This window comes from Haliaeetus leucocephalus, unplaced genomic scaffold (genome assembly GCF_000737465.1).
Source record: "Haliaeetus leucocephalus isolate CR32 unplaced genomic scaffold, Haliaeetus_leucocephalus-4.0 Scaffold140, whole genome shotgun sequence".
In the NCBI taxonomy this organism is placed as follows: Eukaryota; Metazoa; Chordata; class Aves; order Accipitriformes; family Accipitridae; genus Haliaeetus; species Haliaeetus leucocephalus.
The window spans coordinates 2,170,274-2,195,845 of NW_010972576.1; the positions used below are offsets into that span (position 1 = coordinate 2,170,274).

The 25,572-nt window shown below is 35.3% G+C and overlaps 1 protein-coding gene across 3 annotated transcripts in view; it reads left to right on the forward strand.

Annotated features, from left to right (window-relative positions):
- The window catches only part of FSTL5 (follistatin-like 5), a 306,883-nt gene that overhangs the window by 8,895 nt on the left and 272,416 nt on the right, over positions 1–25,572 (forward strand). For 2 of the 3 annotated variants that reach the window (XM_010586081.1, XM_010586082.1), the window contains exon 2: positions 16,000–16,030. In XM_010586081.1, the coding sequence (XP_010584383.1) occupies positions 16,000–16,030 (31 nt within the window). Of the gene's footprint in view, positions 1–15,996; positions 16,031–25,572 lie in introns of all 3 variants that reach the window. The other variant, XM_010586080.1, reaches the window with a different exon arrangement.

Here is a 25,572-nt window from a genome sequence, read left to right on the forward strand (position 1 = left end):
GTAGTAATTTTGAGCTGTGATAATTTTACTGAGAACGTGATGTGCAGTGGGAGCACAAATCTGGTAATTTTTTTTGATAAAACCATATTTGATGAAATGCTACTATACCTTTTTTTTAAATTATTTTTGCTTTTACAATATCAATTGTCCTGATCTCATGTTACCAGGATGTTATGTTAAACAACCCATCTGTACTTCATGTGAACCATGGCTTTTGTTTTCTTGCAGTAACAGTATTTGCTATCACAATATGTAAGCTATTTCTCTAGCATTTATTTTCCTGATCAGTTTAAATTTTTTCATTTGAAAGCTTTGCAAAGGAGCCATGGTAAGAAACACAGATCTGTGTTTATGTGTATTAGGTTTAGGTATATTTGATTTAGCTTTCTTCAGAAGCCTTTCCTTTTGAGAGTTTTGTAACTGGAAAACTCTGTGACTTTATCTCCATTGTTTATAAAGCAAAATATCAGTAGGAAAGTCTCATTGACTTCTGTCCTCCTACCTTGTGGACCTTAGTTACTGAAGTATTCTATGCTCACCTTAAAATGCCTCCAGTTCTGGGTGGGGTGATTCTGTGTAGATTACAACAGTTGTCATGACATCTTATTTCTACTCTTCCTCTTTCATATTTCCTGGTGGGATCATATAAGTAGTGCAGCTCAGGGCATTCTATTTGTTTCTGATAACTGATTCCATGGTAAATCTTACCAGAGAAGAACACTACATCCATCAGTGTGCTCAAATACCTTTAACCAGGAGATAAGGGAATGTGATGTATTTTCCATAAATAAATAAATAAAACCAAACAGCAGCAGCAGCAACAGCAACAAAAAACCAACCCTAACCAACCAAAACAAAACAACTTGCAAAAAAACCCAACCACAAAACACTGGTTTTATTTGCCTTTCAAATAATGGGGCTAAGCATTAAGATACCCATTGAAAACGTTAAAGGTTTTGGTAGCTCTGCTCAGGCCTGACACACAAAGAAAATGGAGAATCTAATAATAGCTTAATTAAAAGATGTCTTAATTATTTCTATTTGGTTGTTATGCATTGATATGACTATGCTTAAATGCTTTTACAAACATGGAAGGTTAAAGCCTAAATCATAAAAGTCAAAACAAAGATCTCCTAAACTTTAATAATTAAAATAAGTTACTATTTGACCTTGTTGAAAGTGATGCAAGAAATGAGCAAGAGATTATTGTTTCACTTTACATGTCTTCTTAGCTCTTTGGCATTTTTAAGTTTTCATTTAATGTAGTCTATTAACTATGCTACATTTATACTGTTCATATAAATGAACATGTAATGTATGAAAAATGCAGTGTATGAACAGTACATTTATATGAACTAAGTATAATAGTAATAAATATTTCTTTAACATTGCATGATATTAATAACATCTGCTTAATGTTCATTGTTAATTCTATCAAATAACTTCTTGCAATTGAATTCCCGTACTCAATGCTTTGTAATAAAATATTTATTTGAAATAAGAAAAATCTAACAAGCTTATTCCTTCTATGTCCCTTCTTCCTATGGAAACAATCCAAACCAAGGTCTATCACTCTCCTGAGGCAACAGCACAATCTTCCCTTCTCTAGAGTGGTTCACGGAAATGCTATTAATTTCTATTACTCTTACCTGAGGATTATACTCATACATCAATACAAGTAATACAGAATTAATATTACATTATCTTAATAGAATTTATTCAACTTTGTTGGTATATCTAACATTATTTGGTGTTACATTATTTGATGTAACAATTCCACTGGATAAAAAAGTACGTTAAAATTAATAGTAACTACTCTATTACGATAAGCTGATCCTAAAAATGTGAAAGACCAATCCCACTGTGTCGATGCGGAAGTCACGGACACTGCACACAATCAATATGATTAAAGCAGATGCCAATTTATTGCCCAAATAGCTTGGTTTATATAAGTATTTTAGTTCCTGCTCATGCGTAAGCCATCTGTTGATTGGTTAACATGTGCTGTCCACGTGCCTAAAACAATAATTTGATAGGATAAGGCCTTCTGATCACGCGAATGGTTCCCCCCACCTGTAACTTGTCTTGTGTCCTGCTTTCAGTCACGTAGGCCCAACTTTGTTCAGCATTTTGTGCTTATTTCATCAAACTTTTGTAGCAACAGTTAGCCTTGTTCTACTTTTCGTGCTCGCTTCATCAAATTTGTAGCAACAGTTAATCTTCACCATGTCCTTGAGGCCTGCTGCCTGCAGAGGCCTCTGGCTCACGGAATAATCAGTTCCATTGTGCCTGGATTGTTCACTATATGTCCATTGTTTTCTAAATATCCCACACCACTGCAATTGATAGTTTGTGGGGTTTTTTTTAAGGTCTGAGAAACCATTGCATTAGCTAGTCTGACTTTCCATATAAAGGTCTCCCAGTTATTTCTGTATTCCTTCATTCCTCCTGTAACTGGGGCACTGAGTAAAGCATGCCCTCCAAAAAAATTATTGAGTCTTCAAATACTTCCTATACCTTACTATTTTCAAATTATTTTCCTTGATGGTATATTATTAACAATTAGTAAAGAACAGAGTTTATTATCTGGGTACATCTGTCTTCTCCTTGCAGTGACTACTTCCTGATATCTACTCCATCATTAGATAGAATGCAATGAAAGTCTTTGGTTTCATACAAGGCAATGTTTGCAAGACATTATTCATAGTTTATCATTAAAAACAAACCCTATTTTAGCTGTGTCTACTAGTATCAGTCTAGGGCAGGGAAGAAAAATAGATGTCTTTTTTTATATATATAAAGAAGGAAATATAATTTAAAAATACAATATTATCAATTAGATTAGGACTTCAAATGTTTACTGAATTGTTTTTTCAGCTCTCTGCACTTTTTTTCTTTTTTTTTCAAAGCTACTTGCTTCCAGCATGAACTCCAAGAGGAAATAACTAAAAGCTTTACAATACATTGCCTACTTCATAGTGAGGAGACTGTAACCAATTGTTGGTATATCTGTAGTGTATATAGCTTTACTTCATAATTAATTTTGAAAACTTAGTTTAAATTCAAGAATCAAATGCTGAGCTAATTTTGAATTTTCTAGGATTCAATAGAAAAAAAAATATCATCTTAATTTTACTTTCTATTTCCTAAATGTCACATGGTGGGTAATATGGCATAACTTTTCATCAAATCTCTGGTTAAAATGAATGTATTCCTCAAATATAGAGTTGAACACTTTTCAAAAGGGCAGGTGCAACTGATTAATACTCATATCATGAACTTCTCTTTCCCTTTGCAACACTAGCTTATCTGCATCCATAAAATGAATGGTAGAAACAAAATATTATTCTTTGAAATTTTGTAGCATATTGGTTTTAATCAATACTGGTAGATATACTACAGTTTTACCCATAATTATGTCCTAACACAGACTAAATATTACTTGCAATCCTGGATTGTAAGAAGGTAATTGATGTTGACGCTCTCACGTCTATACTCTCTAATCGTCATTCTTCCTGCAGATTTTCTTTTATCTAGATAAAAATTTGCAGAGAGGAAAAATAAGATTTGAATGAGCCTCAGACAGGCTGAATAATAAAATGCAATGCACATTATGTGGTTTTTAGAAAATTACACTTCAGAAAATTACACTTAAAAACATCTTGAAATGTAAAAAAAACCCCGAAAAACAACAAAACCCCACCCCCCAAAAACCCCCAAAAACCAAAACAAAAAACCACAACACAACCCTAAAAAATGAATAGGGGTTTTAGGCAAATTACTTCCATTAATGTCCGTGGGAATTGTGCAGCTAAGATCCATCTGTAGTGTTTTTTTGGGAGGAAAAAAAAATAACACTATATTGTCAGGACACTTAACACTTTTCAGTAATTGTGAGAGTACCTGGAGTTTTTAGGAGCTGCATGAGGGGAAAGATAATAGAATAACCATTAAATACTGTCCCTTAGAACTTCCAGTGATAACTCAGTATGCTAAAATATTACCTCTTGGAAATCTCTCTCCCCCTTCTTTGTCTCCTCAAATCTGGAGTGTCCTCAGAGAATTTCAAAATAAATATATACGCTGAATATGATTAGCTTATGAGCTATATAAGTATATTCATCATTGGTGACCGGTCACAAGTGGTGTTCCCCAGGGCTCAGTATTAGCGCCAGTTCTCTTTAATATCTTTATCAATAATCTGGATGAGGGGATTGAGTGCACCCTCTGTAAGTTTGTGGATGACACCAAGTTGGGAGGCAGGGTTGATATGCACAAGGGTGGGAAGGCTCTACAGAGGGATCTGGACAGGCTGGATCATTGGGCCAAGGCCAATTGTATGAGGTTCAATAAGGCCAAGTGCTGGGTCCTGCACTTGGGTCACAGCAACCCCATGCAGTGCTACAGGCTTGGGGAAGAGTGGCTGGAAAGCTGCCCAGCAGAAAAAGACCTGGGGGTCCTGGTCGACAGCCAGCTGAATATGAGCCAGCAGTGTGCCCAGGTGGCCAAGAAGGCCAATGGCATCCTGGCCTGTATCAGAAATAGTGTGGCCAGCAGGAGCAGGGAGGTGATTGTTCCCCCGTACTGGGCACTGGTGAGGCCGCACCTCGAGTACTGTGTTCAGTTTTGGGCCCCTCACGACAGGAAAGACATTGAGGTGCTGGAGTGTGTCCAGAGAAGGGCAACCAAGTTGGTGAGGGGCCTGGAGCACAAGTCTTATGAGGAGCAGCTGAGGGAACTGGGGTTGTTTAGTCTGGAGAAAAGGAGGCTGAGGGGAGACCTTATAGCTCTCTACAACTATCTGAAAGGAGGTTGTAGTGAGGTGGGTGTGCTGGTCTCTTCTGTCAGGTGGCTGGTGATAGGACGAGAGGAAATGGCCTCAAATTGCACCAGGGGAGGTTTAGGTTGGATATTAGAAAAAAATTTCTTTACTGAAAGAGTTGTCAGGAATTGGAACAGGCTGCCCAGGGAAGTAGTCGAGTCACCATCCCTGGAGGTGTTCAAAAAACACATAGGGCATTTCAGGACATGGTTTAATGGGCATGGTGCTGTTGAGTTGACAGTTGGACTCGTTGATCTTAAAGGTCTTTTCCAACCTAAATGATTCTATGATTCTATCTACAGCACCTTATCAACCGTCCTGTGTTATTTCTTTCTTTGTAGCCTGGAAGAAAGTATGTCTTATGCTGTCTATACATGAGAAAGTAATTCTACACTGAACGTCTGAGCATTTAAAGTTTAATTCAAAATATGCACAAATAGCAGTAATCTACTTCTGTGTAGCCATCATTTATGTAGCATTCGTAGCTCCTCCAACTTCACTAAGGAGACTGGTAGCCTGGATTTGACTACATAAATTGGCTTGTACAATCTTCAGTTTATAAGCTGGTTTTGGTTGTAGTGGGACGTGTCTCAGTGCAAAAGTATATACTTCTTTCACTGCTTACACCATGCATTAAGTGTTTCAATGATGAAAGCATTATAAAAACAGCAACACTGCACAGCCATATAAAATTGGTAGAACTTTTTTCGTCACGTGCAATGAAACTGCTTATAAATTTCACATGGATTTGGTCTGTCATCAAAGAACAAAGTATGAAGTCATCATATTAAAGAAGCTATAGTTACGTTGTGTTTCTGTAAGAGTGAGCTGCCTAAAAAATTTACCCAGAGTAAGCTTCTATGTATGTTCTGTTGATTTGTTGGTTTGGGTTTTTTTTTTCCTTATTTAGGTCAGAACTGTGGCCAGTTGTTTTAGGACAATTGTCCTAATGAAAGCAGTGTGTGTATAGAAGGGTAACAGCCCGTGGAAGAATTGATCCTTAAAGTCAACATGAAGATTTTGTCTGATTTTTCCATTTTAAAAAAGACAGGATTTGGAAAACAGGCCCTTCTCTGCTTCAGTAAAATGAAGGAAACACTGTATTTGGCCTTTGCCTACTGATTTATTTGGCCCGTAGAATCCTTAAGATTTCTCTTGGACAAGATCTTACATCAGAAATAAAAGGACAATAGAAAACTTTACAGTCCTACTAAAAAGTAATGATTTAGTGAAATGAGAATCCTTGAACTTAAAGATAAGGTAAAAATCAAAACTACATCTCAGCTTCTTTTCAACTGCAATAGTAATTAGGGCACATAGGCCTAACTCTAGGGTGCTTATTTCTTTTGGGAGCTACCTGCAGCCTGCAGCCCACTGTGTTTTACTCTAGGCAGCAGTTTTAGGAAATGCATCCACATGAATCATGAACAATTTTAACAGAAAAATTGTTGCTTTTAAAATGCATTAATCTTTCTCTCTCTGCCTATTTTGGAAAAGAAGTATTATTTTGTAGAATGTAATACGTGGTGTATACATTTGGTGTATACAATGTTACTGTGACAATAGCATGAAGCTACTTCAAGTCAGTTGGTACAGAAGAACATTAGGAGTTAGACTGTAACTTTAGGCCAGAGCAATTGTTTTGCCTTGAGGACAAAGGCTTTGTCTGCTCTGCTTTACATGGTCCAAGGCTGCCTTTAAGACTGGTATGTGCCTTACCAACACATGTAGGTGATTTGTTTCAATGCACAGTCAGACATGCCTAAATAGAAAAACTGTGGATTAGCCTTTGTGTAGAACTTCTGTGGATGGAAGAAAGTGCATGCTTTGTTGAAGCCTGGTCTGGAGATAGTTTTCCTTAAAAGTATATAGGCATAGACAAGATGATGTGGAACTTTGGCATATCTTTATTTCCTCTCTGCTTCCCCTTTGCTTTGAGGGGTTGTAATTTCCTGCGTGCAGAGGAACAACTGCTTCATACTCCCCTTCCTGGGTTTGCCATGATTGTTCTTCATATTCCTCAGGGATCTAAGTCAGCAAACCAAGAACCAAATCAGCTGATTTCACAGTTCCCCCCACCCCTACCTCTGTGGTTGGGTTTTTTGTTGTTTTGTTTTTAATGAAACAAATCTTTCACTCTTGTATCTAGGTTTCCCAAATACTGTTGGGTCTCTTCCATAAGACTTCTTCAAGTTTCCTCCAGAAGCCTGTAAGGCTTACTCTAAGACTGCAATATCTAGTAATACGTAATCCTGGGAATGTCATTAATTCTGAAAACTTCCAACAGCTTTATACTTTTCCTTATTTCTGCCTAGCCACCTTGGTCTGCATCTTGTTTCCTTCACACAGTCTTATATTCATGTGATGCATTAATTGATACAAGAACAACCCGTGGCATATTATTTTCCCAGAAGTTGCTGCCATAAATGGTGGCAATCTCTAACAAGACTGAGCTGTGTGTGCAGAATACCAGTGCAAGAATCCTGTTGTAAATATTAAATTACGAAGCTTTCTGTGGTAGTGTTCTGACAAGAACAACAGGAAAATGGATCACTTTTTGCTCATTCTTTCTTCCTTACTGTAGTAAGCAAGGCCCTGCTTACTGCTACTTAACAGAATAGCTTTACAACTATAAATGTTGCTTCTGCTTTGCATCATTTTTAGTTTAAATTGCAGTTGTACTGCAGTTGCTGAGAGTCTGATGAAGTCTGGTTCTGTGAAACTTTTTTGAAACACAAATGTTCAGCATAATGTCATTGATCAAATTCATTCTGAGCATAGTTTACCAAATTGTCCTGTGCAGTATGTGCACTTGTTCTCTATGGCAGTGACCATGCTACTATTTCATCCATGAATATGAAGTTTCTGTACATGTATAATTCAGATTTCTTGTAATTAAAGCTGTTGTATTAATAGAAGCTAATAAGTTGTTCTTCAACTACCATGGCCTGTATATGTTTTAACAACGTGGTAGAAATAACTATCTTGGTACCTCTCTCAATGAAATGTTATCTTCAATGACAATTATTCCTTTAATTATTTTTTTAAAGTTACTATATAGTAATAAAGTACCCCCACTGCAGAATGAACATTAATGGTAATGAATACACAACTAATTTTCTGCATTTGAACTACATTTTATGATATGATTAACAATAAATTTTCATTATAAAATGTTAATCAAGCAAAAAAGTTTGCACTCCCTCTTTCGTCAACGTTTCTGTGATTAGTGGTTTATGTTTATTAAATTATTTTAATTTTTGTCACATATCAAGGACAATCTACCATATGTTTTAGGCTAATTAGCACTTTGTTTATTTTAAGAATTCCATTAATTCAGCAGCTACTTTTTAAATACATCCAGCATGGAAAAGGAGACTTTGCCTGAGTTTTGCAAGAAAGAAATAAGGCTCCTCTTCTTTATCACTAGCCCACTCTGGCAAACACATACCCAGATCCTCAGCACATGATTCAGGCAGATTGATGAGTGAGGTTCTAGATGTAATAAAAGTATGTAGTTTGTCTTTTAAAAACACAGAATTAAGTGGAAGTCAATATGCTTCTATGTGCAACGTTCATAGTTATAAATACTATCTCTTCTTTCAAAAAGGGAAACACAAACAGAATGCACATGATAGGTATTGAAATGGGGCTAAGAAACTAGCTTTACTATTTCTAAAATGGCTGGTGGATTTTTGTTAGTCCTAGAATATTACCTACCTTTACAGATCAGCTCTGGTCTTTTTTATAAATAGCTGTGTACCTTCTTTGGAATCACTGTACATTAAGAGCCCCTTTGACCATCCTGCTCTACTCACCTTATTGATAATATGAAGCCCTTTTTCCAAATAAAATAAGATACTATGCCAATATTATTTATCAAACATCATTTCTGAACAGTGATGATGTCAAAATGATAGGATGTTTTAAGAGATATTGATGCTATTTGTCTGTTAAGACAAAGAGAAAATAGCACTAGAAAAGGAACTTTTATAACTTACAAAAGCATTTCTGTATATATTTAAATCACTTTCTTTACAGAGCCTAGTTTGATATATATTGCAAATAGTTTATAACTTATGATTTGCCAGAATAGCAATTTGTGTGGTCAGCCATCCGTGATCTTCTTTAGTTCACAAACACAGCAGAAAATTTGACATTTTCTCCACTTTTATCCGCTGTTTTTTAAAAAGTTTACATTGAATTCAGTCTGTTGGACACACAAGAAAGGTTTTTTACAGTTCTAATATGTTCTGCATCGATACGTTTCATCAGGCTGCTACAATATGATGCAACACAAAACCATGCAAAGCCATGCAACTTGTCTGATTAATTTGGTTGGAGACTGTTAAATTCAAAACTATTTTGCTATTTTGAAGCAGATAAAAACTCCTGGGATGCAAGATGATTTGTTCTGCTTACAGATGACTTGTAGCAATAGAGAACAATATAATATTGTGGTTCATGTAATCATTCCAGTGTTATTTAGACAGTAAATATATATAATTTCTTTGATTGTTAATAAGTGAGGTGAAAATATTTTGTTTATATATCATAATGCAATACAGGGGAAAACAGAAATGTATGTAAAAGCAGGTTTATTAACTCCTCCACACCACAGTGTTTATACAGAATTAATATGTTTTACTTAATACAGTGATGTTTACTTATTTACATGCTTTCTAATAGCATATGGGTAGAATTTTTTTATTTTCAGGCCAACTATCATGAAAACCCTAACATGCTGTACAAATGCAAGTGGAATTATCTGTCGTGGTGAACAAATGTTTGTTTACCTTTCTCACATTCCAGGACTCTGAGAGAGGTTGGTTGGTTTGTTTGTTTCCCATCAGGACGAGATGTTCCTATTTCCCTGAGCTTCTGAACTTAATTTTCCTAACTTATAGGTGCTTATAACATTTACTTGCTAACATAAGTTTTTGCTTCTTAGTGGTTTTCTGCATAAATTAATTCACATACTTTCAATAAGAAAGAGTCTATATTTAATCATCTTCAGTATAAATTTTTCTATATTTTTTAACTCTGTGTTTTCAGTTGAAAAGTCTAATATTATAGCAGGCTTTCCCTAGGCAGAAGGTTAATTTCACAGTTCAGAGATGCTACACCCAGTCTAATCACTGGGTAATCTTGAAATAAGTTCAGGCTTAAAGACCTCTTTCCATCTGGATGCACTTTGCTGCTACCAAGTGTCTTGCTGGCCCAAGGCATATCACACTGAGGCTGGTCTATGATCTGCTAGCAAAGGTTTTTCTTAATAGATTGAATGTCAGCTTAAAATTAAAATTCATTCTTTTGAGAAAACTAAGCCATAAAAAGCTGCTCAAAAATCTTCATCTGAAATTAAAGAAAATAAAGATATTAGAAAAAATAATTTCTATAAAGAAAATAAAAGATATTTTCAGCTAATGCCTTCTTTCCTTGAAATTTGTTTTTTTGGGGGGGTCACTGAAATCTTAACACATTCCATTAAAAATCCTGGGGTTTTTTGTAATTTTAAAATTTCATCCAAGTAATTTTCTTTCCTTTCCTAACTTTGCTGAGCTTGCTGCACTCTGTTCTTCCTAAAAAGTCTTTCTCATCCTTTTTAGTGTTTCTCTTCTCCTTTGATACCAAGATTTGATTTTTAAGATTGCTTTCGGGCAAGGCTACTCTGATCTAGTAATCAATGCTTAGATTAAGTCTTCAGAATCTACTTATTGTAGTGTAAGCAGCAGACATTATAGGCTTTGCAGCTTTGTTGGAAAAAAATTCCATTCTTCTAATTGCAAACTAAAGGAAGGGAGAAAACTGTAGTGAGCTTTGTGGGACTAAACAGTGTTCATGGAGCCTACAAATTACAGTATCTGAATGCTAACATGGCTACACCTTGTCTCTAAATCCTTTTTTGTTTGTTTGTTTTTTAATAAGCACAGACTGCTTATCATGAATAAGATTCAACTGAGTTTACATTGGCCTATTAAAGTCTTAAGTTTCACTCTGACTTCTCAAGAGATAAAAAATGAAAATAAAACCAAATTCTCCTTTATGAAGACTAGAAGAAAGTACTAGATAGATCTTCTAAACCAAATGCTGACTGTAGTTTAAAAAGAAACATCAAAAGAGTTAAGCAATACTAAAACTGTTGCTTTAGTTTTAGTACAGCATGAAAATCAGAGCTTTAGAGTTACTTTTAAATTCAGCCTGTCATATCATATCCTGTATTTCAGGAAATACCATTCATTGTATTTAGGAAACATTAAGCATGTACATGAAAATGCTTTACAATGTAGTACACCATGTTTTATTGTCAATAAAGGCAGAAGTACTTTGTTTGTTTGTTGTTTTTTGGTTTGTTTTTTTTAAGTATCTGACCAGTATTTCTAGCATAGTCATGGAGAAATCTGAAAACATACTTTCCAGATAGGTACAGGTTTTGACACACATCTTTGTTTTGAAAGAACAAGAAAAAAGTCATTGACTTAGATTTGTAAGATCAGGTTGCAGGGAACACCACAAATACTGCATCATTACCCATATTATTTTACAAAATGAGAAAAGTTGAAACAATACATTTTAGTTATTCGTAGATTAGATGGCCTCATTGTTTAAGTTAATGGTAGCTAAACATTTCTATGTCCCTGTGAATTATAAAATACTTTTTTATTATTGATTGTAGCTTTATTCTTTTCATCAGTTTCAAATCTCCTTGGTAAAGTTTAAACACCTATGTGAGTGCACAGAATTAGTTTCAGGTGATATTTTTCTATATTACTCAAAGATAGGTAGTAAGTCTTATTCTGAAATTATTTGCATGCTAACTGGGAAAAATGCTATCAAAACGTATACTGTTAAAATACATATGTATTGGTGTAGACATTAACGTCTTTCCATAGATTTATATGTACAATGTGGGCATATTTAAGACGGAAGGAACCTAATATGAGCACCATAATAACAAATCCTTAGTGTAAATAGACAGAATAAAACAGTGCAATTAGTACTGAAGTGTAATCAGTACGCTCTCTTTGTTATCAATAGGTTATAGAATATTAAAAATACACCTTATAAATTGCAACAAAAGCAAAAAAAAAAGTTATCTGATTTCCTCTTTTTCTTCAAATTAAAAACAAACAAAAGTATCCTGTAATAGAAAAAGAAAAAGGAGCATCTCTTTGAGCAACTATTGTGTAAAACCAAAGCTTGAAATTTGGGGGGCAGATTAGTGCCTTGAGTAAATTCTCATAGGTTTTTCTCACGCTGTTGAAGACAACTAGCTCAGTGTATACTTAACACTGAATATCAGGATATGTAGCAAATTGTTTACTGTGATTATTCTCATGTAGGTGATATGAAGGCGTTTAGTGAATTGAGTTGCATACTTTCAAACTTTCATGTTACGTGGACTTCAGCATTTCTGAAGAAATAACTTGTCAGTCAGAAAATAAAATAAACCTAAAAATTCAATTAGAACATGCTATGGTAGCAGTTATTGCTTGAGTGGGAAATAATTCTTCAATGTTTGCCAAGCAAACAACAGGATGTGTGTCAGACAGTGAAATCAAAATGAATAAACAGAAGACTCATGAACTTTAGTTGTAGTTTCACAGTATTCAGAGTGAGTCCTTCAGTAAATGAAATTATGAACTTGTGAACTTGCTGCTTTTTTTTCTTCTTTTTTTTTTTTTTTTTATTTTTTAATTTCAGTGTGTATTTTACTTGTTTCTTTCTTATGAATGAGTTTTTACTACTAATACTAAGGAGGGAAATCAGGCTCTTTAGTAAGACATTGTCGTAACACTTCAGATATGGAAAGTAGAGCATTTAAGATATGCTGCTTAAAAAAATAAGTTACTATGTAAATATGCCATTAATTTTCAAACGGATTTTCATTCAATATTTTAGCATGTGAAACAAGTAATATAACTAGAAAATATGGCTTAATAAATACTTGCTCAAATATAAAAGAAGTAACTTCAGCAGCACTTAGACTTCATTATTCAGCAACTTGTAGAAGAATTGTGCAAGTAAAGTTACAAAAGGTAAAAAGTTTTCTGAAAAATTATCAGAATGTATATTTATAGGAAGCTTGAGGCTGGATAGGTATGCCCAATACTCTGACCTGAACTAGAAATAAGTGGGTCAGCCTAAGAGGTTGTGTTGGTACCTTTAAGATAAAACAGCATCCTCCAGATAGGTGAAATATTTTCCCAATTCCTGGAAACAATCAGTTAACTTGTCCTGTATTTAATGTGATACTTCTCTCAGGAACTAATTAATTGGTTCATAGTTTTAGCCTGGCCCTTCTGCCTATGGTTTTCAAGCCCTACTGCTGTCCTGTAGTGAGCACTGTATCAGCTTTCACTGTTCAGCCACCTTATATTCAGCTCATAATGGAGTTATCATGTGCCATCCAAAGGCCTGTGTCTCATCCTCAGGTATTGTGCTTGGTACAGGCACTTTTACTGTGCTTATTCTCCTTTTTTCTCTCTTGCTTACTGTCGTGGTATAAGCCCAGCCGGTAACAAAGCACCACGCAGCTGCTCGCTCACTCCTCCCCCCGCCGGCCATGGTGGCTTGAGGAGAAAATATAAAGAAAGGCTCATGGGTCAATACAAGGACAAAGAGGGATCACTCACCACTTATGGTCATGGGTAAAAGACAGGCCTAACTTGGGGAAGAAACAAAATCAATTTCATTTCCTACACATCAAAACAAAACAAGGATATTAAGAAGTAAAACAAACCTTAGGACACCTTCCCCCCACCCCTCCCTCCTTCCTGGCTCAACTCCACTCCCAGTTCTCTCTACCTCCTCCTCCCCCCACAGTGGTGCAGGGGGACAGGGAACGGGGGTTGGGGTCAGCTCCCCACACCTTGTCTCTGCTGCTCCTTCCTCTTCAGGGGGAGGACTCCTCACTCATCCCCTGCTCCAGTCTGGGGTCCCTCCCACAGAAGACAGTCCTTCACGGAGGTTTCCAACGTGGGTCCTTTCTGCGGGCTGCAGTTCCTCACAAACTTCCCTGGCGTGGGTCCTTTCTGCAGGCCAATCTTCAGGCACAGGCTGCTCCAGCGCGGGCTTTCCCATGGAGTCACGGCCATTTTGGGGGGCATCCCCCTGCTCCGGCGTGGGCTCCTCCCCGGGCTGCAGGTGGGCATCTGCTCCCCCACTCCCCTCCATGGGCTTGGGGGACACAGCCTGCCGTCTCACCACGGGCTGCAGGGCCATCCCCCCCTCCCCCGCTCCTCCTCCCCTCCTTCCTCACTGGCCTCGGTGTCTGCAGAGGGGTTCCTCTCACATTCCAATCCCCCTGCTCACTGCAGGTTCCCCTTCTTAAATCTGTTCTCCCAGAGGCGCTACCACGGTCGCTGATGGGCTTGGTCTGGGCCAGAGGTGGGTCTGACTTGGAGCTGGGGAAGCTTCTACCACCTTCTCACAGGAGCCACCCCTGCAGTCCCCTCCCCCGCTACCAAAAAACCCCGCTGCACAAACCTTACACACACTTACTTACATTTGCTGGATTCCTAATTATCAGCCTCGCAAGCATTTGCCTATTACTTCGTAAACTGTCAAATGCCTACTTAGGCTAGCCGTGACCCATTTCATATATGCAATAAGTTCACACATACCCACTGGTTGACATAATTTCAGTTCTTTGTATTAGTATTGAGAACTAATACTATATTAATATATATGAGTTATACAACTGTTATTGTTTTAACTGGAATATGGAAGAAATATCCACCACTGTGAGGTTTTAAATTACCTGTGAGTTGTTTCATACCATGTGCGATGATGTGATACTGGTCAATCATAATCATAGAATGATTTGGGTTGCAAGGTACCCCAATGCTAACTCTTGTCTTAATTTTCTCTCCGGCTCTCTGCCCTCCTTTCCTGTTCTTGTCATTAGAAATAATAACTAAAAGACTTACACAACCAACGTCTCAAACACAGACTTTTTAAGGAATAATAGAAATGCAAATTTGGTCTTCAAGATGTAGAAGATAGGTATTTTTACATAAGAAGAAATATAAAATCTCTTACTCCGTGAACAACTTGCTCAGGTTTAGTCTTCTGGATGTAGGTGTGCGAATGACTTGCTCTGCTTATTCAAAAAAGAGATTCAGAAGCTTTATCAGCTGATTGTTTTCTCGATGTGGAATGGTGTTCCCTCAGTAAAAGGAATCTTTTCCTCTTATCTCCTAACCTATTTTTAAGTTATTTTAAAACACATTTTTACAGAAAAATAATACAATGGTATTTCAAAGAAAATTCAAAATGAGAAATACTAGGTAACAGCGCTATGGGAAAAGATTGGTGGGTTAGAATGAACAGCTAAGGGGATCCTAGTGAAAAATTTGTTGACTGTGAATCAGCTGTGTCACACTGGGGTTTTTTTGGAAGGGAAATGTTATTTTGAAATATGTCAATATATGTTATGTGTTGCTGATGCAGTTACAGAGCTGATGTATTTTAAAACAATTCTTAGTTCTAGACAATTCTGAATTGGAATAGTGGGTACTTTAGGCAACATATATTAAAAAAATTGTTAAAAATAGAAGAAGAGAAGACTGGAAGATAACTGAAACAAAAGAAGATGACTTTGTTTTCCTTTAAAGATTAAATATTTTCTATGTTCACTGTGATGCAAGCAAGTCAGGAAAAATAAGAAAAAAATATATTATTTGTAGTTGAGGGGATTTTGGCAAAGTTTCATTCAGGTTCTGGAACAACCTCTCTGTATCATGGAATAATTTAGGCTGGCAGTGGCCTCTACAGTTACCTAGTTCAACCAGTTGCTTGAAGCAGATCTAACTTCAAAATTATATCAGGTTGTACAGGGTCTTGTTCAGTTGAATTATGAGCATCTCGCAAGATAGAGGTAAAGTGACAGAGACTGCATGGCCTCTTTGGACAATGCGTTCCAGTGCTTAATCACTGTTATTGTGAAAAAAAAAACCCAACAAAACCCAAACCAAAAAGACACATGAAAAATACTAGGGGAGTTTAAAACCAAGTTATATAGGAATCTTTCTGTAGCAGGCAAAGTGTAGCTGATTTTATCTTGGAGCAGGAAGGAGGATGAACTATACTGTCTCTTTTGGATTTGTATGTTTGTGATTTTTGTGGTAACTAATTCTGTAAATAATATATTTTTCTACTTTTAATTGCAGCAGGAAAAGAATCAGGAAAGCTCAAGAAATAAAGGTAAGTGCTTATTATTTTCAAAATGTGGAGATTCTTGTAATTATCACAAATCTAACATCCATTGTTGGTAAAAAATTATCCAGACAGGTTGTTTGCTGAGTATTTTGGTATTCAAAATGACAAAAATATATCTAGGAAAGGGGGATAAAATATAGAAAGTACATGTATAAGCTACTATTTTTGGAACTCTGCTTGAGATGAACAAGACTGACTGCTGTACTCTGGATGGCATGGGCTGCACAGCTTCTCACTAAGTTTGTGTCCTCGACTATGAATGCTTATTATACTTCAATAAAACATCAATACCGTCACTTTAGCTTCTCCCTTTCCATTCAGTGAATCTATAACTGGATGTGATTCTAATTTATTCACAAATTAATCATGTCCTTAGCAGGCTGCCTTGCAAAACTACTGTCATCTGTGGGTTTTGCATACAATTTTTTTATACTTTCACTGCACCTTACTCTGTGCCAGTGGCCAAGCACTACGTAAAATAGAATATCCAGGTTAAAGAAATAGCCTTGTATCAAGAAAATTGTAAGAGTTCAGAAATTCAAATTGTGGATTTCATGCTTCTTTCTAATATAAAGTCTGTTAAAAGACAGAACACCCAAATGTCTTTGTTAAAAGTTTGCTTAGCAAGCAGTGAAAGGCAAAATCGCCAACAGAGGCAAAGATTTTTGTCTTGATATTTTAGTTGCTTGTAGAAGTAGGCTATGATGTACTTTAAAAAGGAAAACAAAGGGAAGGTAGAAGAAGAAAGAACACCAGTTAAATGTTACAAAGAGAGGAGGAAATTAAGTGACAAACTAACCTATATCTTTTTTATTGCCTTAGGAAGCAAAGCTTAATCATATCACCAAAGTTAGCTGTTCTTAATTCGGTTATTTATGTATCACAGTACTCATTAATCTCAATTTCCTTGCTTTCCCTCACACTAAAGCTATACACGGGCATCTAAAGTCAAACTAAATCTGATGGTTGTTTGGAGTTGTGTCAGGACAATTACATTGTTTATGATTATATCATAATTTACATCATCTGAAGGACCTATGTTCCTTCATTTGAAGAGTGTGCATGGTAAAATAAACCAAAAAAACCCCTTCAGTTTCAACCAGTTTGTGATTTATAATTTTCTTTTCTGAAGTAATACAATATATAGTTGAATCATCTCTAGATGTTGTCAGTTCAAAACCTTGATGTATTGTTCAAAAACCTTTCCTGTCTTATGACTTAATACAAATTATATAAAAGACTGTGAAAGCTCAGATTAGATTACAGAAATAAGATATCTGTGAATACTTAATTTTAGAGAAATAACAAACTTTAAGCCTCTATCTACAAAGAAGGATCCTGAAGTTGGACATTCTTTGTGGATTTTTATGTTTTATTTCATTTATATTATGCTGTTTCACACTACCCCTACCACCCCTGTTGCCAGATGTATGGTCATTATGGTATATATGTGAGGAACAAGTAAAAGTAGGAATAAAATAATGAGCTAGTTGGGAGTGCCCATCATAATCATTAGCTGTTAGTTTAGTTAACTAACCACAGAAGCAATTTTCAAAGGCTTATAAAATGTTGCCCACAACTACAGTCAAAGGAAAGGAGATATCCATTATCTCCAAACAGGCAGTGAAATTGGTGCTCAGCTGCACAAAATTTGTTGTGTAAAATCTCTTGAGGAAATTTGTTGTGTAAAATCTCTTGAGGAAATTTTTAATCTACTAAACTTCCTGCATGCTGTGCATGTCTCTGCCTAAACTAAGAATTCAACTTGGAAGATTTCAGTGGTCTGAAAGACTACTCATGCACAGAGTAGGCTTTTGAAAAAATATATATACAGATATGCTTAATTGCTTAATGCTTTTTTGGGGTTTTGTTGTTTGGGTTTTTTTGGCTTTCTGTTTAAATTTCTTATTTGTTTCCATGTGTTCTCTTTCCATGTCACTGCAAAGTTTCAGAAAGATATTTCTATTTCACTTGTAACTTAGGGCATATAAGACATTAAAAGTGTTTCTGCTTAAAACACTGGTTGATTCGGACAAAACAAGGCTAAATTAATGTTTCAGCATAAATGTTCCTGCGTTGTCAGTGAGGAACTACCCTTCACATGCAGTACCTAATGTGTTGTGCTCTGCGTGTGTTCTTGTGAGATAGGCAAATTATCCCCAGGTTCTTGGGATGGGGTTCTAACAGTATTCCTCACACTCTCCGCATATGACAACTGCTGTATATGCTAAAAGGACACAAACATTTTCTGTGGTTCCTTAAATGTTCCAAAACTTTCAGAACCAATGCTATCTTCTTAATTCAGACGACAGTTACAGCTCATGTTAAACATCCCTACCAAATGAAACTCTGGAATCTCTGGTGTGCTTTGTAACTTCCATTGATATCAGTATTTCAGTATCTAATTTTTACCAATAATTTCTTTAAGATTGTATTTTCATAAGAGGAGGATTTGCAGCAAAATTAAAGTCAAATGCCTTTTGACTTCAGCAGGATCAAGATGTTAATAACAAGCACCATCCTGTATCTTTTATTATATTATAAATGCCTAGTAATTTTTCATTTCACTTCATTTATTGCTGTAAAATAAATCTGATTCCTATTTATATTTTAGTAACGAAGTTATTGGTTTGTAGTGTTTGTTTTTTCTCCTGACATTTTTCTGACCCACTTGTTTTTCCCATCTGTTACTTCTGCTGTCAGCCTCTAAGTCAATCACACCAAAATAGAAGCCAATACTCAAACATGCCCTGTTCTGACACTAATCCTATCTCTCTCTGATCTGTGATACTCTTTTTTTGTTTCATTTAATGGATAACAGATCTTTGTGTACACTGTTTGAGAAAAAAGCAACACTTTTTATGTAAAATAATACGTTAACATTTTACAATTTTAGTGTACGCTGGCAAACTTCCTTATATTTCTGAGAATTTTCATGCATGAAAATGACTATCACCAGTGCAAAATACAAATGAAATTAGTTTCATAACATGTCTTTAATATGAAAAAAAATAACAAGGCAAGCAATCACCAACTAAAGCCTTGCGAAATTTTACTTGCTGGTTTGGAGTCACAATTTTACCTTTGTGACTTCTCTTCTCCAATGTTAACTCCTCCAGACAAATGAACATTTTATTCCAAACCTATAGTGGATGATGAAATAGGTATTTTTGGAATGATATGAAAAAATGTTTACCAGTATCAGAAATTGTGTTGTATTTAAGCAACGTGCAGAATTTTCTTCCCAGCTTACACTTAACTTTGGAGACTTTCAGGTGCTTTTAATAAAGTACATTATAACTTAAAGTGGATTTTTTTTCTGATAACATTATTCCAGAAAACTTTTATGTCTAAAGAACCAGAAGGTTGACTAGTGACACATATCAACTGTTTGCCAAACCTCAAAGTCATCTCAATTCCTTTGCTCAGGAAAAACACAGGCATGCTGGAAATGAGTGATAAAATATTTCAGTTAAATGGTAACATTTCTGATGAGAACTTTTCTGTTAAGAACCAAAAATTAATTAGGAAATTAAAATTAATTTCAGTATAGAAAAGCAGTGTTTAATACATGTTTCTGAAAAACAACAGCAGCAAAACCAGAGAAAATCTACCAGAACAAAAAAGCTAAAAACCAGTTTTGAATTAGGTTTGTGTCCAGGTTTCAGCTGGGATAGAATTAATTTTCTTTCTAGTAGCTGGTATAGTGTTATGTTTTGGGTTTAGTATGAGAAGAATGTTGGTAACACACTGATGTTCTCAGCTGTTGCCAAGTGGTGTTTAGACTAAGTCAAGGACTTTTCAGCTTCTCATGCCCAGCCAGCAAGAAGGCTGGAGGGGCACAAGAAGTTGGGAGGGGACACAGCCAGGACAGCTGACCCATACTGGCTAAAGGAATATGCTATACCATGTGATGTCATGCCTCGTATATAAACTGGGGGGAGTTGGCCAGAGAGGGTGGATCACTGCTTAGGAACTAACTGGGCTTCAGTTGGCAAGTGGTGAGCAATTGCATTGTGCATCACTTCTTTTGTATATTCCAGTCCTTTTATTAGTATTGTTGTCATTTTATTATTATAATTATTATTTTCTTCCTTTCTGTCCTATTAAACTGTTCTTATCTCAAAACCCGAAATTTACCTTTTTCCTTCCATTTCTCTCCCCCATCCCACTGGGTGGGGGGAAAGTGAGTGAGCGGCTGCGTGGTGCTTAGTCGCTGGCTGGGGTTAAACCACAATAGCTTGAGAGTAAGGTGGTCATTTTGCTGATATTGATCAATGAGATGATACTGTACATAACTTGTGTAACTTTGGCTATTTGTTTTATGAACTTAAAGAACAGCTACTGAAGGATATAAAAATTGCTTCAGCTAACATTTGGAAAACATACACTTTTCATAGCATTTGCAAAATGTGCATGCAAATAATTTTAATGATACTAACTTGAACACTTAAGTACACTTTGGAGACTGACTGTATAGTATACTGTTTAAATTTTTGCTAGCTACGATTGATCTGAGCTTTGAACATCCTTAATGCCCAAAACTAAACAGGAGAATATTGACTGACAGTATTTTAATTACAACCTGAGTTTCTAATTGTATTCAGTCCCTCTCATTTAATGCTTACCTTAATAATCTGAATATGAAATCATTGTTGACTCACAGATCAGTTTCAAAAATATAATTCTCTATTATTATGAACGTGTTGCCAGACTCTTCTGATATCATTAACAAACATCTGTTCCTTTTATAATTTTTAGCTACCGAAAATAAAGAGGATACCATATGGGCATCACTTGCATATCTTACTTGCTTTTTACTGCTTAAAAAGTTAGCATACTTGCACAACATTTGTGGCCTTGTCTGGGATTCCAGATTAGTGTTGCAGTCTTTTTCTATACAGTGATAAACGTAAGAAAAGGAGTGAAAAAATTTAAGATTGCTCAAAATGGAAAGAACTTAAGGGATAAAACCAGTAAGGCATCAATTAAAGCAATAACTTTTAAAAGTGACAACTTCTCTTGAGATACTCTCAAATGCCCGTGGATGAGCAAACTTATGCCTATCCTGTGATATGGCTGGCTGTTATTATTTTTGATAATGGACAAAGCTGTGTATATTCTGATGCACAATACATGGCATCAGCATCTTATGTCATGTTAAACCAATTAACTATGGCAAAAAAATGCACTTCATTACTTTCTGTAATGTATCCAGTGACTCATTATGTCTGCTCAATCAAATTATTCTAATTTTCTATTTCAGCAGACTTGTATTATGTGAGTACGGTTAGAATCTGAACTACAGTCCTCCTGGACTGAATTGATTAATGTTTTAGTTTGCTACACTGTAGTAACCCTTCTCTGGTAGAGCAGTACATATCAGAAAAAAATGTTGTATTTTAGAGAATATACGTAACAGCAGGCAGGCTAGTAAATGTTTGTCTGAAAGTGTCATTTTCATTGGAGTGCAGCTGGTAAATAATCTGACCTACAGCATTCTTCGTTCTGAAGGTTTTTGCTTTGTCATTATGTTCCAATTTACCTGAGTGAATAAAGTTTTAAGAAGTGGTATGAGGATTGTTTGAATTAAGTGTGTCAGATACTATCCCTCTTATCCTATTCCATTCTCCTCCAAAGCCTAGGCAACTGAAACTCAAATCTCTTGTCACTTAAGGATTGCCATAAGAAATGCAGCTCTGTCTTCCACCTGAACAATTCTCAATTCCTTTTCATTTCCATGCTCTTAGAAGAGACCCACAGACACAGTGTTATTAACTGAATGTTGTGATGTTTTATTTATTTATTATTACCTTGGAATGGCTCTAGCATGATTAACATCTGTAAAAATGCCATTTTTTTTTCTAGGTTCTGAATCAATTTGGAGTCAGATTATGACATGCATTGAAAAGAAACATAACTCTTTATCTGTGAAGATAATTTTAATGTAACAGTTAATCTTACAATCTTATTTTTAAACAGACCTGAAGCTCATTGTGAGAAAGTGAAGTGTGTGGGTCAGAGGGTCAGATATAAGTTCTAGGAAATATCTTTGATAACAGTGCAATTACCCAAACTTTGACAGTATACATTAAGAGCAAGGTCTGTGCTCTACTAAACAGCTTTGTGAAAAGGCTTTCTTATTTATTTTAAACAAGGCATTAATTGATGAAGCTGAATTGCATTTTTTTTAAGATCTGTCTGTCAACACAGTGCATTATTTGTACAGTAACCTAGTCAGACTTGCTACCAGTGTATTTCCATGCAGATAAACAGAGTAAACTGCAAGAATATGTTTGACTCACCGGTTGTTGTCTTGGGGTAAGTGTTCCTTATGTTAGTCAAGAAAGTAAGTAGAAGTACTCAAGTAATAACAAGTAAGTACAGCATGGGTCAAATATAACAGAATTGCAGCATTTACCGTATTTTAAAATACAGACATACATTCCATAACAGTGAAAAAATTGTCTGCAGTTTTAGCATGGTGGTGTCAGGGGATGAACAGTATCACATAGAATTTCTTGAGTGTTATATTACAATTGGTGTCCATATTTCAGCGTAGGTGTTAGAAATAACTTTGTGTTGGCTGGCTCCAAAGTTTCTAAGTTCACTTTTGCGATGAACAAGTATGTATACTAATAAGCTAATAACTAGAAAACAAAAGAGCCAGAATGAGTCTGAAAAATTTTTGTAAATTACTGAAAAATTCACAGCTGTTGCTGTATATTTAGAAAATGAATTGGAATAACAAGATATGTCTGTAATTTTTCTTACATGCACATGTCCATTATATCTGCCGCTAATCTAGAGCTATGTGAGGGGGTCACACATATGCTGATGACCACTACAGAGATATCTACTGATATATATTACATATATATTATCATATACATATGTATTATTTATATAATGATAGTGGAGAAAATGTGAAGACAAAAATTTTCTCCAACTGTGTTTTATTGCATTCCTAATAGAAAGAAATTCATGTGAGATGTATCTGACTTGTTAGGAGCTTTAGGAATTATATACACAAAGAACTTCTTTCATCTTTTGGTATTTTTAAGGCAGAGAAATGGACATCTGACTTCATTTTTCTTCTCATATGTAATATCCATGCCATTCAGAAACTTGGAAGGAAAAAAATGGCCTGTGTCAAAATTCCAGGCAAGAATTCTTCTTCTGCAAAATGATATATCTATACTAACAAGAGATATAATGGTTATTTCTGTATGTGGTAGCATTGTAGAGCTAACACGAGATTGGTATCCCTGTCTAGTTTTTTTTTTTTAAATTCATCCATGTCTTCCTAAAATTTACGTTACATTCTGTTAAATTGTTAAATTTATTTCAGAGCAGACATTTTGAACTTGAGTAGAGAGAATCTTTTCAGCAGTATTCATGAAGATCTCTCAGTAGTGCACAAACACTTCATTTGAACAGATACAGCAGAGAAGAGATTCAACACTGGTGGGGGGAGGGGAGAGGAGTCCTGACTACTTGCTGGCGTACATATTCATTCCTGTTAAGACTCTACTAGCTTTAAAGAAGTCACTCAAAGGATGAAGGTAGAAATTTTGCTTATTTAAATTTAAATGTATTAGTAGTCTGAATTTTAATGATATGTGACCCACAAATGACTTTGAATAGCAGTACAGTTTGACTAGCACACTGAATTTTTAAATTTTTTTTCATGCAAATTTTGTTTAAAAGCTTCTATGTAAAAGTAGCTACTGTTTAACTTGAACACTCTAGTGCAAATGTTTTGGAGAGTTTCTTCCACTGTTTCTGGTGTAGGCTGAGAAAAGTTAATGAACATGACTTTAAGTTAGTCTGTTCTTCTGTTATTAATAATATTGAGTTTTTAAAGTTAAAAATTCATGCTAAAAGCTTTTAATTTCCTATATTAATATTCTCCTCTGTGCTTAAGACAACTGAATTTCACTTTAAAGAATAAATATTCTGAAATATGTGTATTTTCAGTAATACTAGCTTTGTTTTACTTCTTTCTTTCTTCTTAAAAGAGGTAGACAAACCACAGATGGCTTTATGAAGTAATTTGAATTGGCTCTTGAGCACTGAAGACTTTCCCTAAATTCATAGAGAGAATGCAATGCAATGAGAAAGTATACTTGGATCCTTTAATATACATAATATAAACATTAGTGCAATGTCTGTAGGCTATGCGTGTCATGTTTCTCACATGTAGTGAATATTAATTTGATTACACTTACAATGGAAATCTAAGAATGTAAAATGGGTCATTCCCTGTGAAGCTTAGAGCTCTCATGGCTTTGGTGCATTTAGGTACACTGGTTTAAAATGTTACCCACCTCTTCTGCACACCCTGCTCCTTTGCAGAACCTTAGTATTCTTGTAATGAGGAGCAAAATATGTTTTGTATCATCACCATGAGTATCTTAGTTAAGTTTGGCATATAATAGCCAGTGGGACCAGGTAATTTCACAGTACTTGTGTTGCAGAAGGCAGTTGTTATGACTAAAAATAATCAAATCGGAATGATAGAAAGAGCAACTTGTGTTTTGTGTTGCGGACTGTTGAAGCAAGGTAATCTTCATATCTTAACACCTTGAAGTTTTCTTTTTAGAATAGATTTTTAAAAAAGAATAGTGTATGTTAGAAATTATTATAATGCTGCTACAATAGAAAATTACATTTTACTTGTAAATAACTATACAATGTAATAGCTAAAGAATCAATGTTAGAATTTTGGGGAAAGCAACTTTCATTATTTCTTTTTATTCTTCTATAGCATAACCCTTGCTTTATCAGAAGATCTCAGTATTGTCTCAATATAAGCTTATCTAAAATAGTCTGCTGTAATACCTTGTTAGTGAACAAAAAGGAGGCTACGGTATTTATATCACTGAAAAAGATATACATAGAGATCCTTTTAAAAATCCACAGGGATCTTTACAAGCTCTCAAGCATGCTTTTTTAGATATGAACTTAAAAACTGATATAGACAATAGTTCAATTAGACTGTTCTTAAAAGAGTATTTAAAGGAGAGGAGTGATTGTCCTGAAAGAAAAAGTGAAGTGTGGGCAAAGTACATAACATTCAGAAGCAACAGATCACACGTACTGGTATTTCAGAAATAAATTCTATTTAACTTACATTGTTTTAAAATAAATACCTGTAAATAGATGTCTTTTTAATTCAGGTACCGTGCCACTGTTTTTTATTGTACATTTAAAACACTAAAGTTTAATAGCTATTAACATAACTTGCAGATAGGTTTTCTGTGCTGTTTATAGGCTATAAAACATTTATTTTAAGAACACTTATGCAGAAGAAAACCAACATATTTGCGTTACACAGGAGAAATTCCCTTACTCATGCCATCTAAAACAGAATTACTTTTTGCATTCATTGTGAATTGTTTAGAATGCTATTGATTGTATATTGGGAACATATTTTCTCACATCAGATATCTCTTGCAAGCAACTTAAAGAACAATCAGAACTTACATAACCTTGAAGGATGAGTCTGGTGAACATGATTTTCA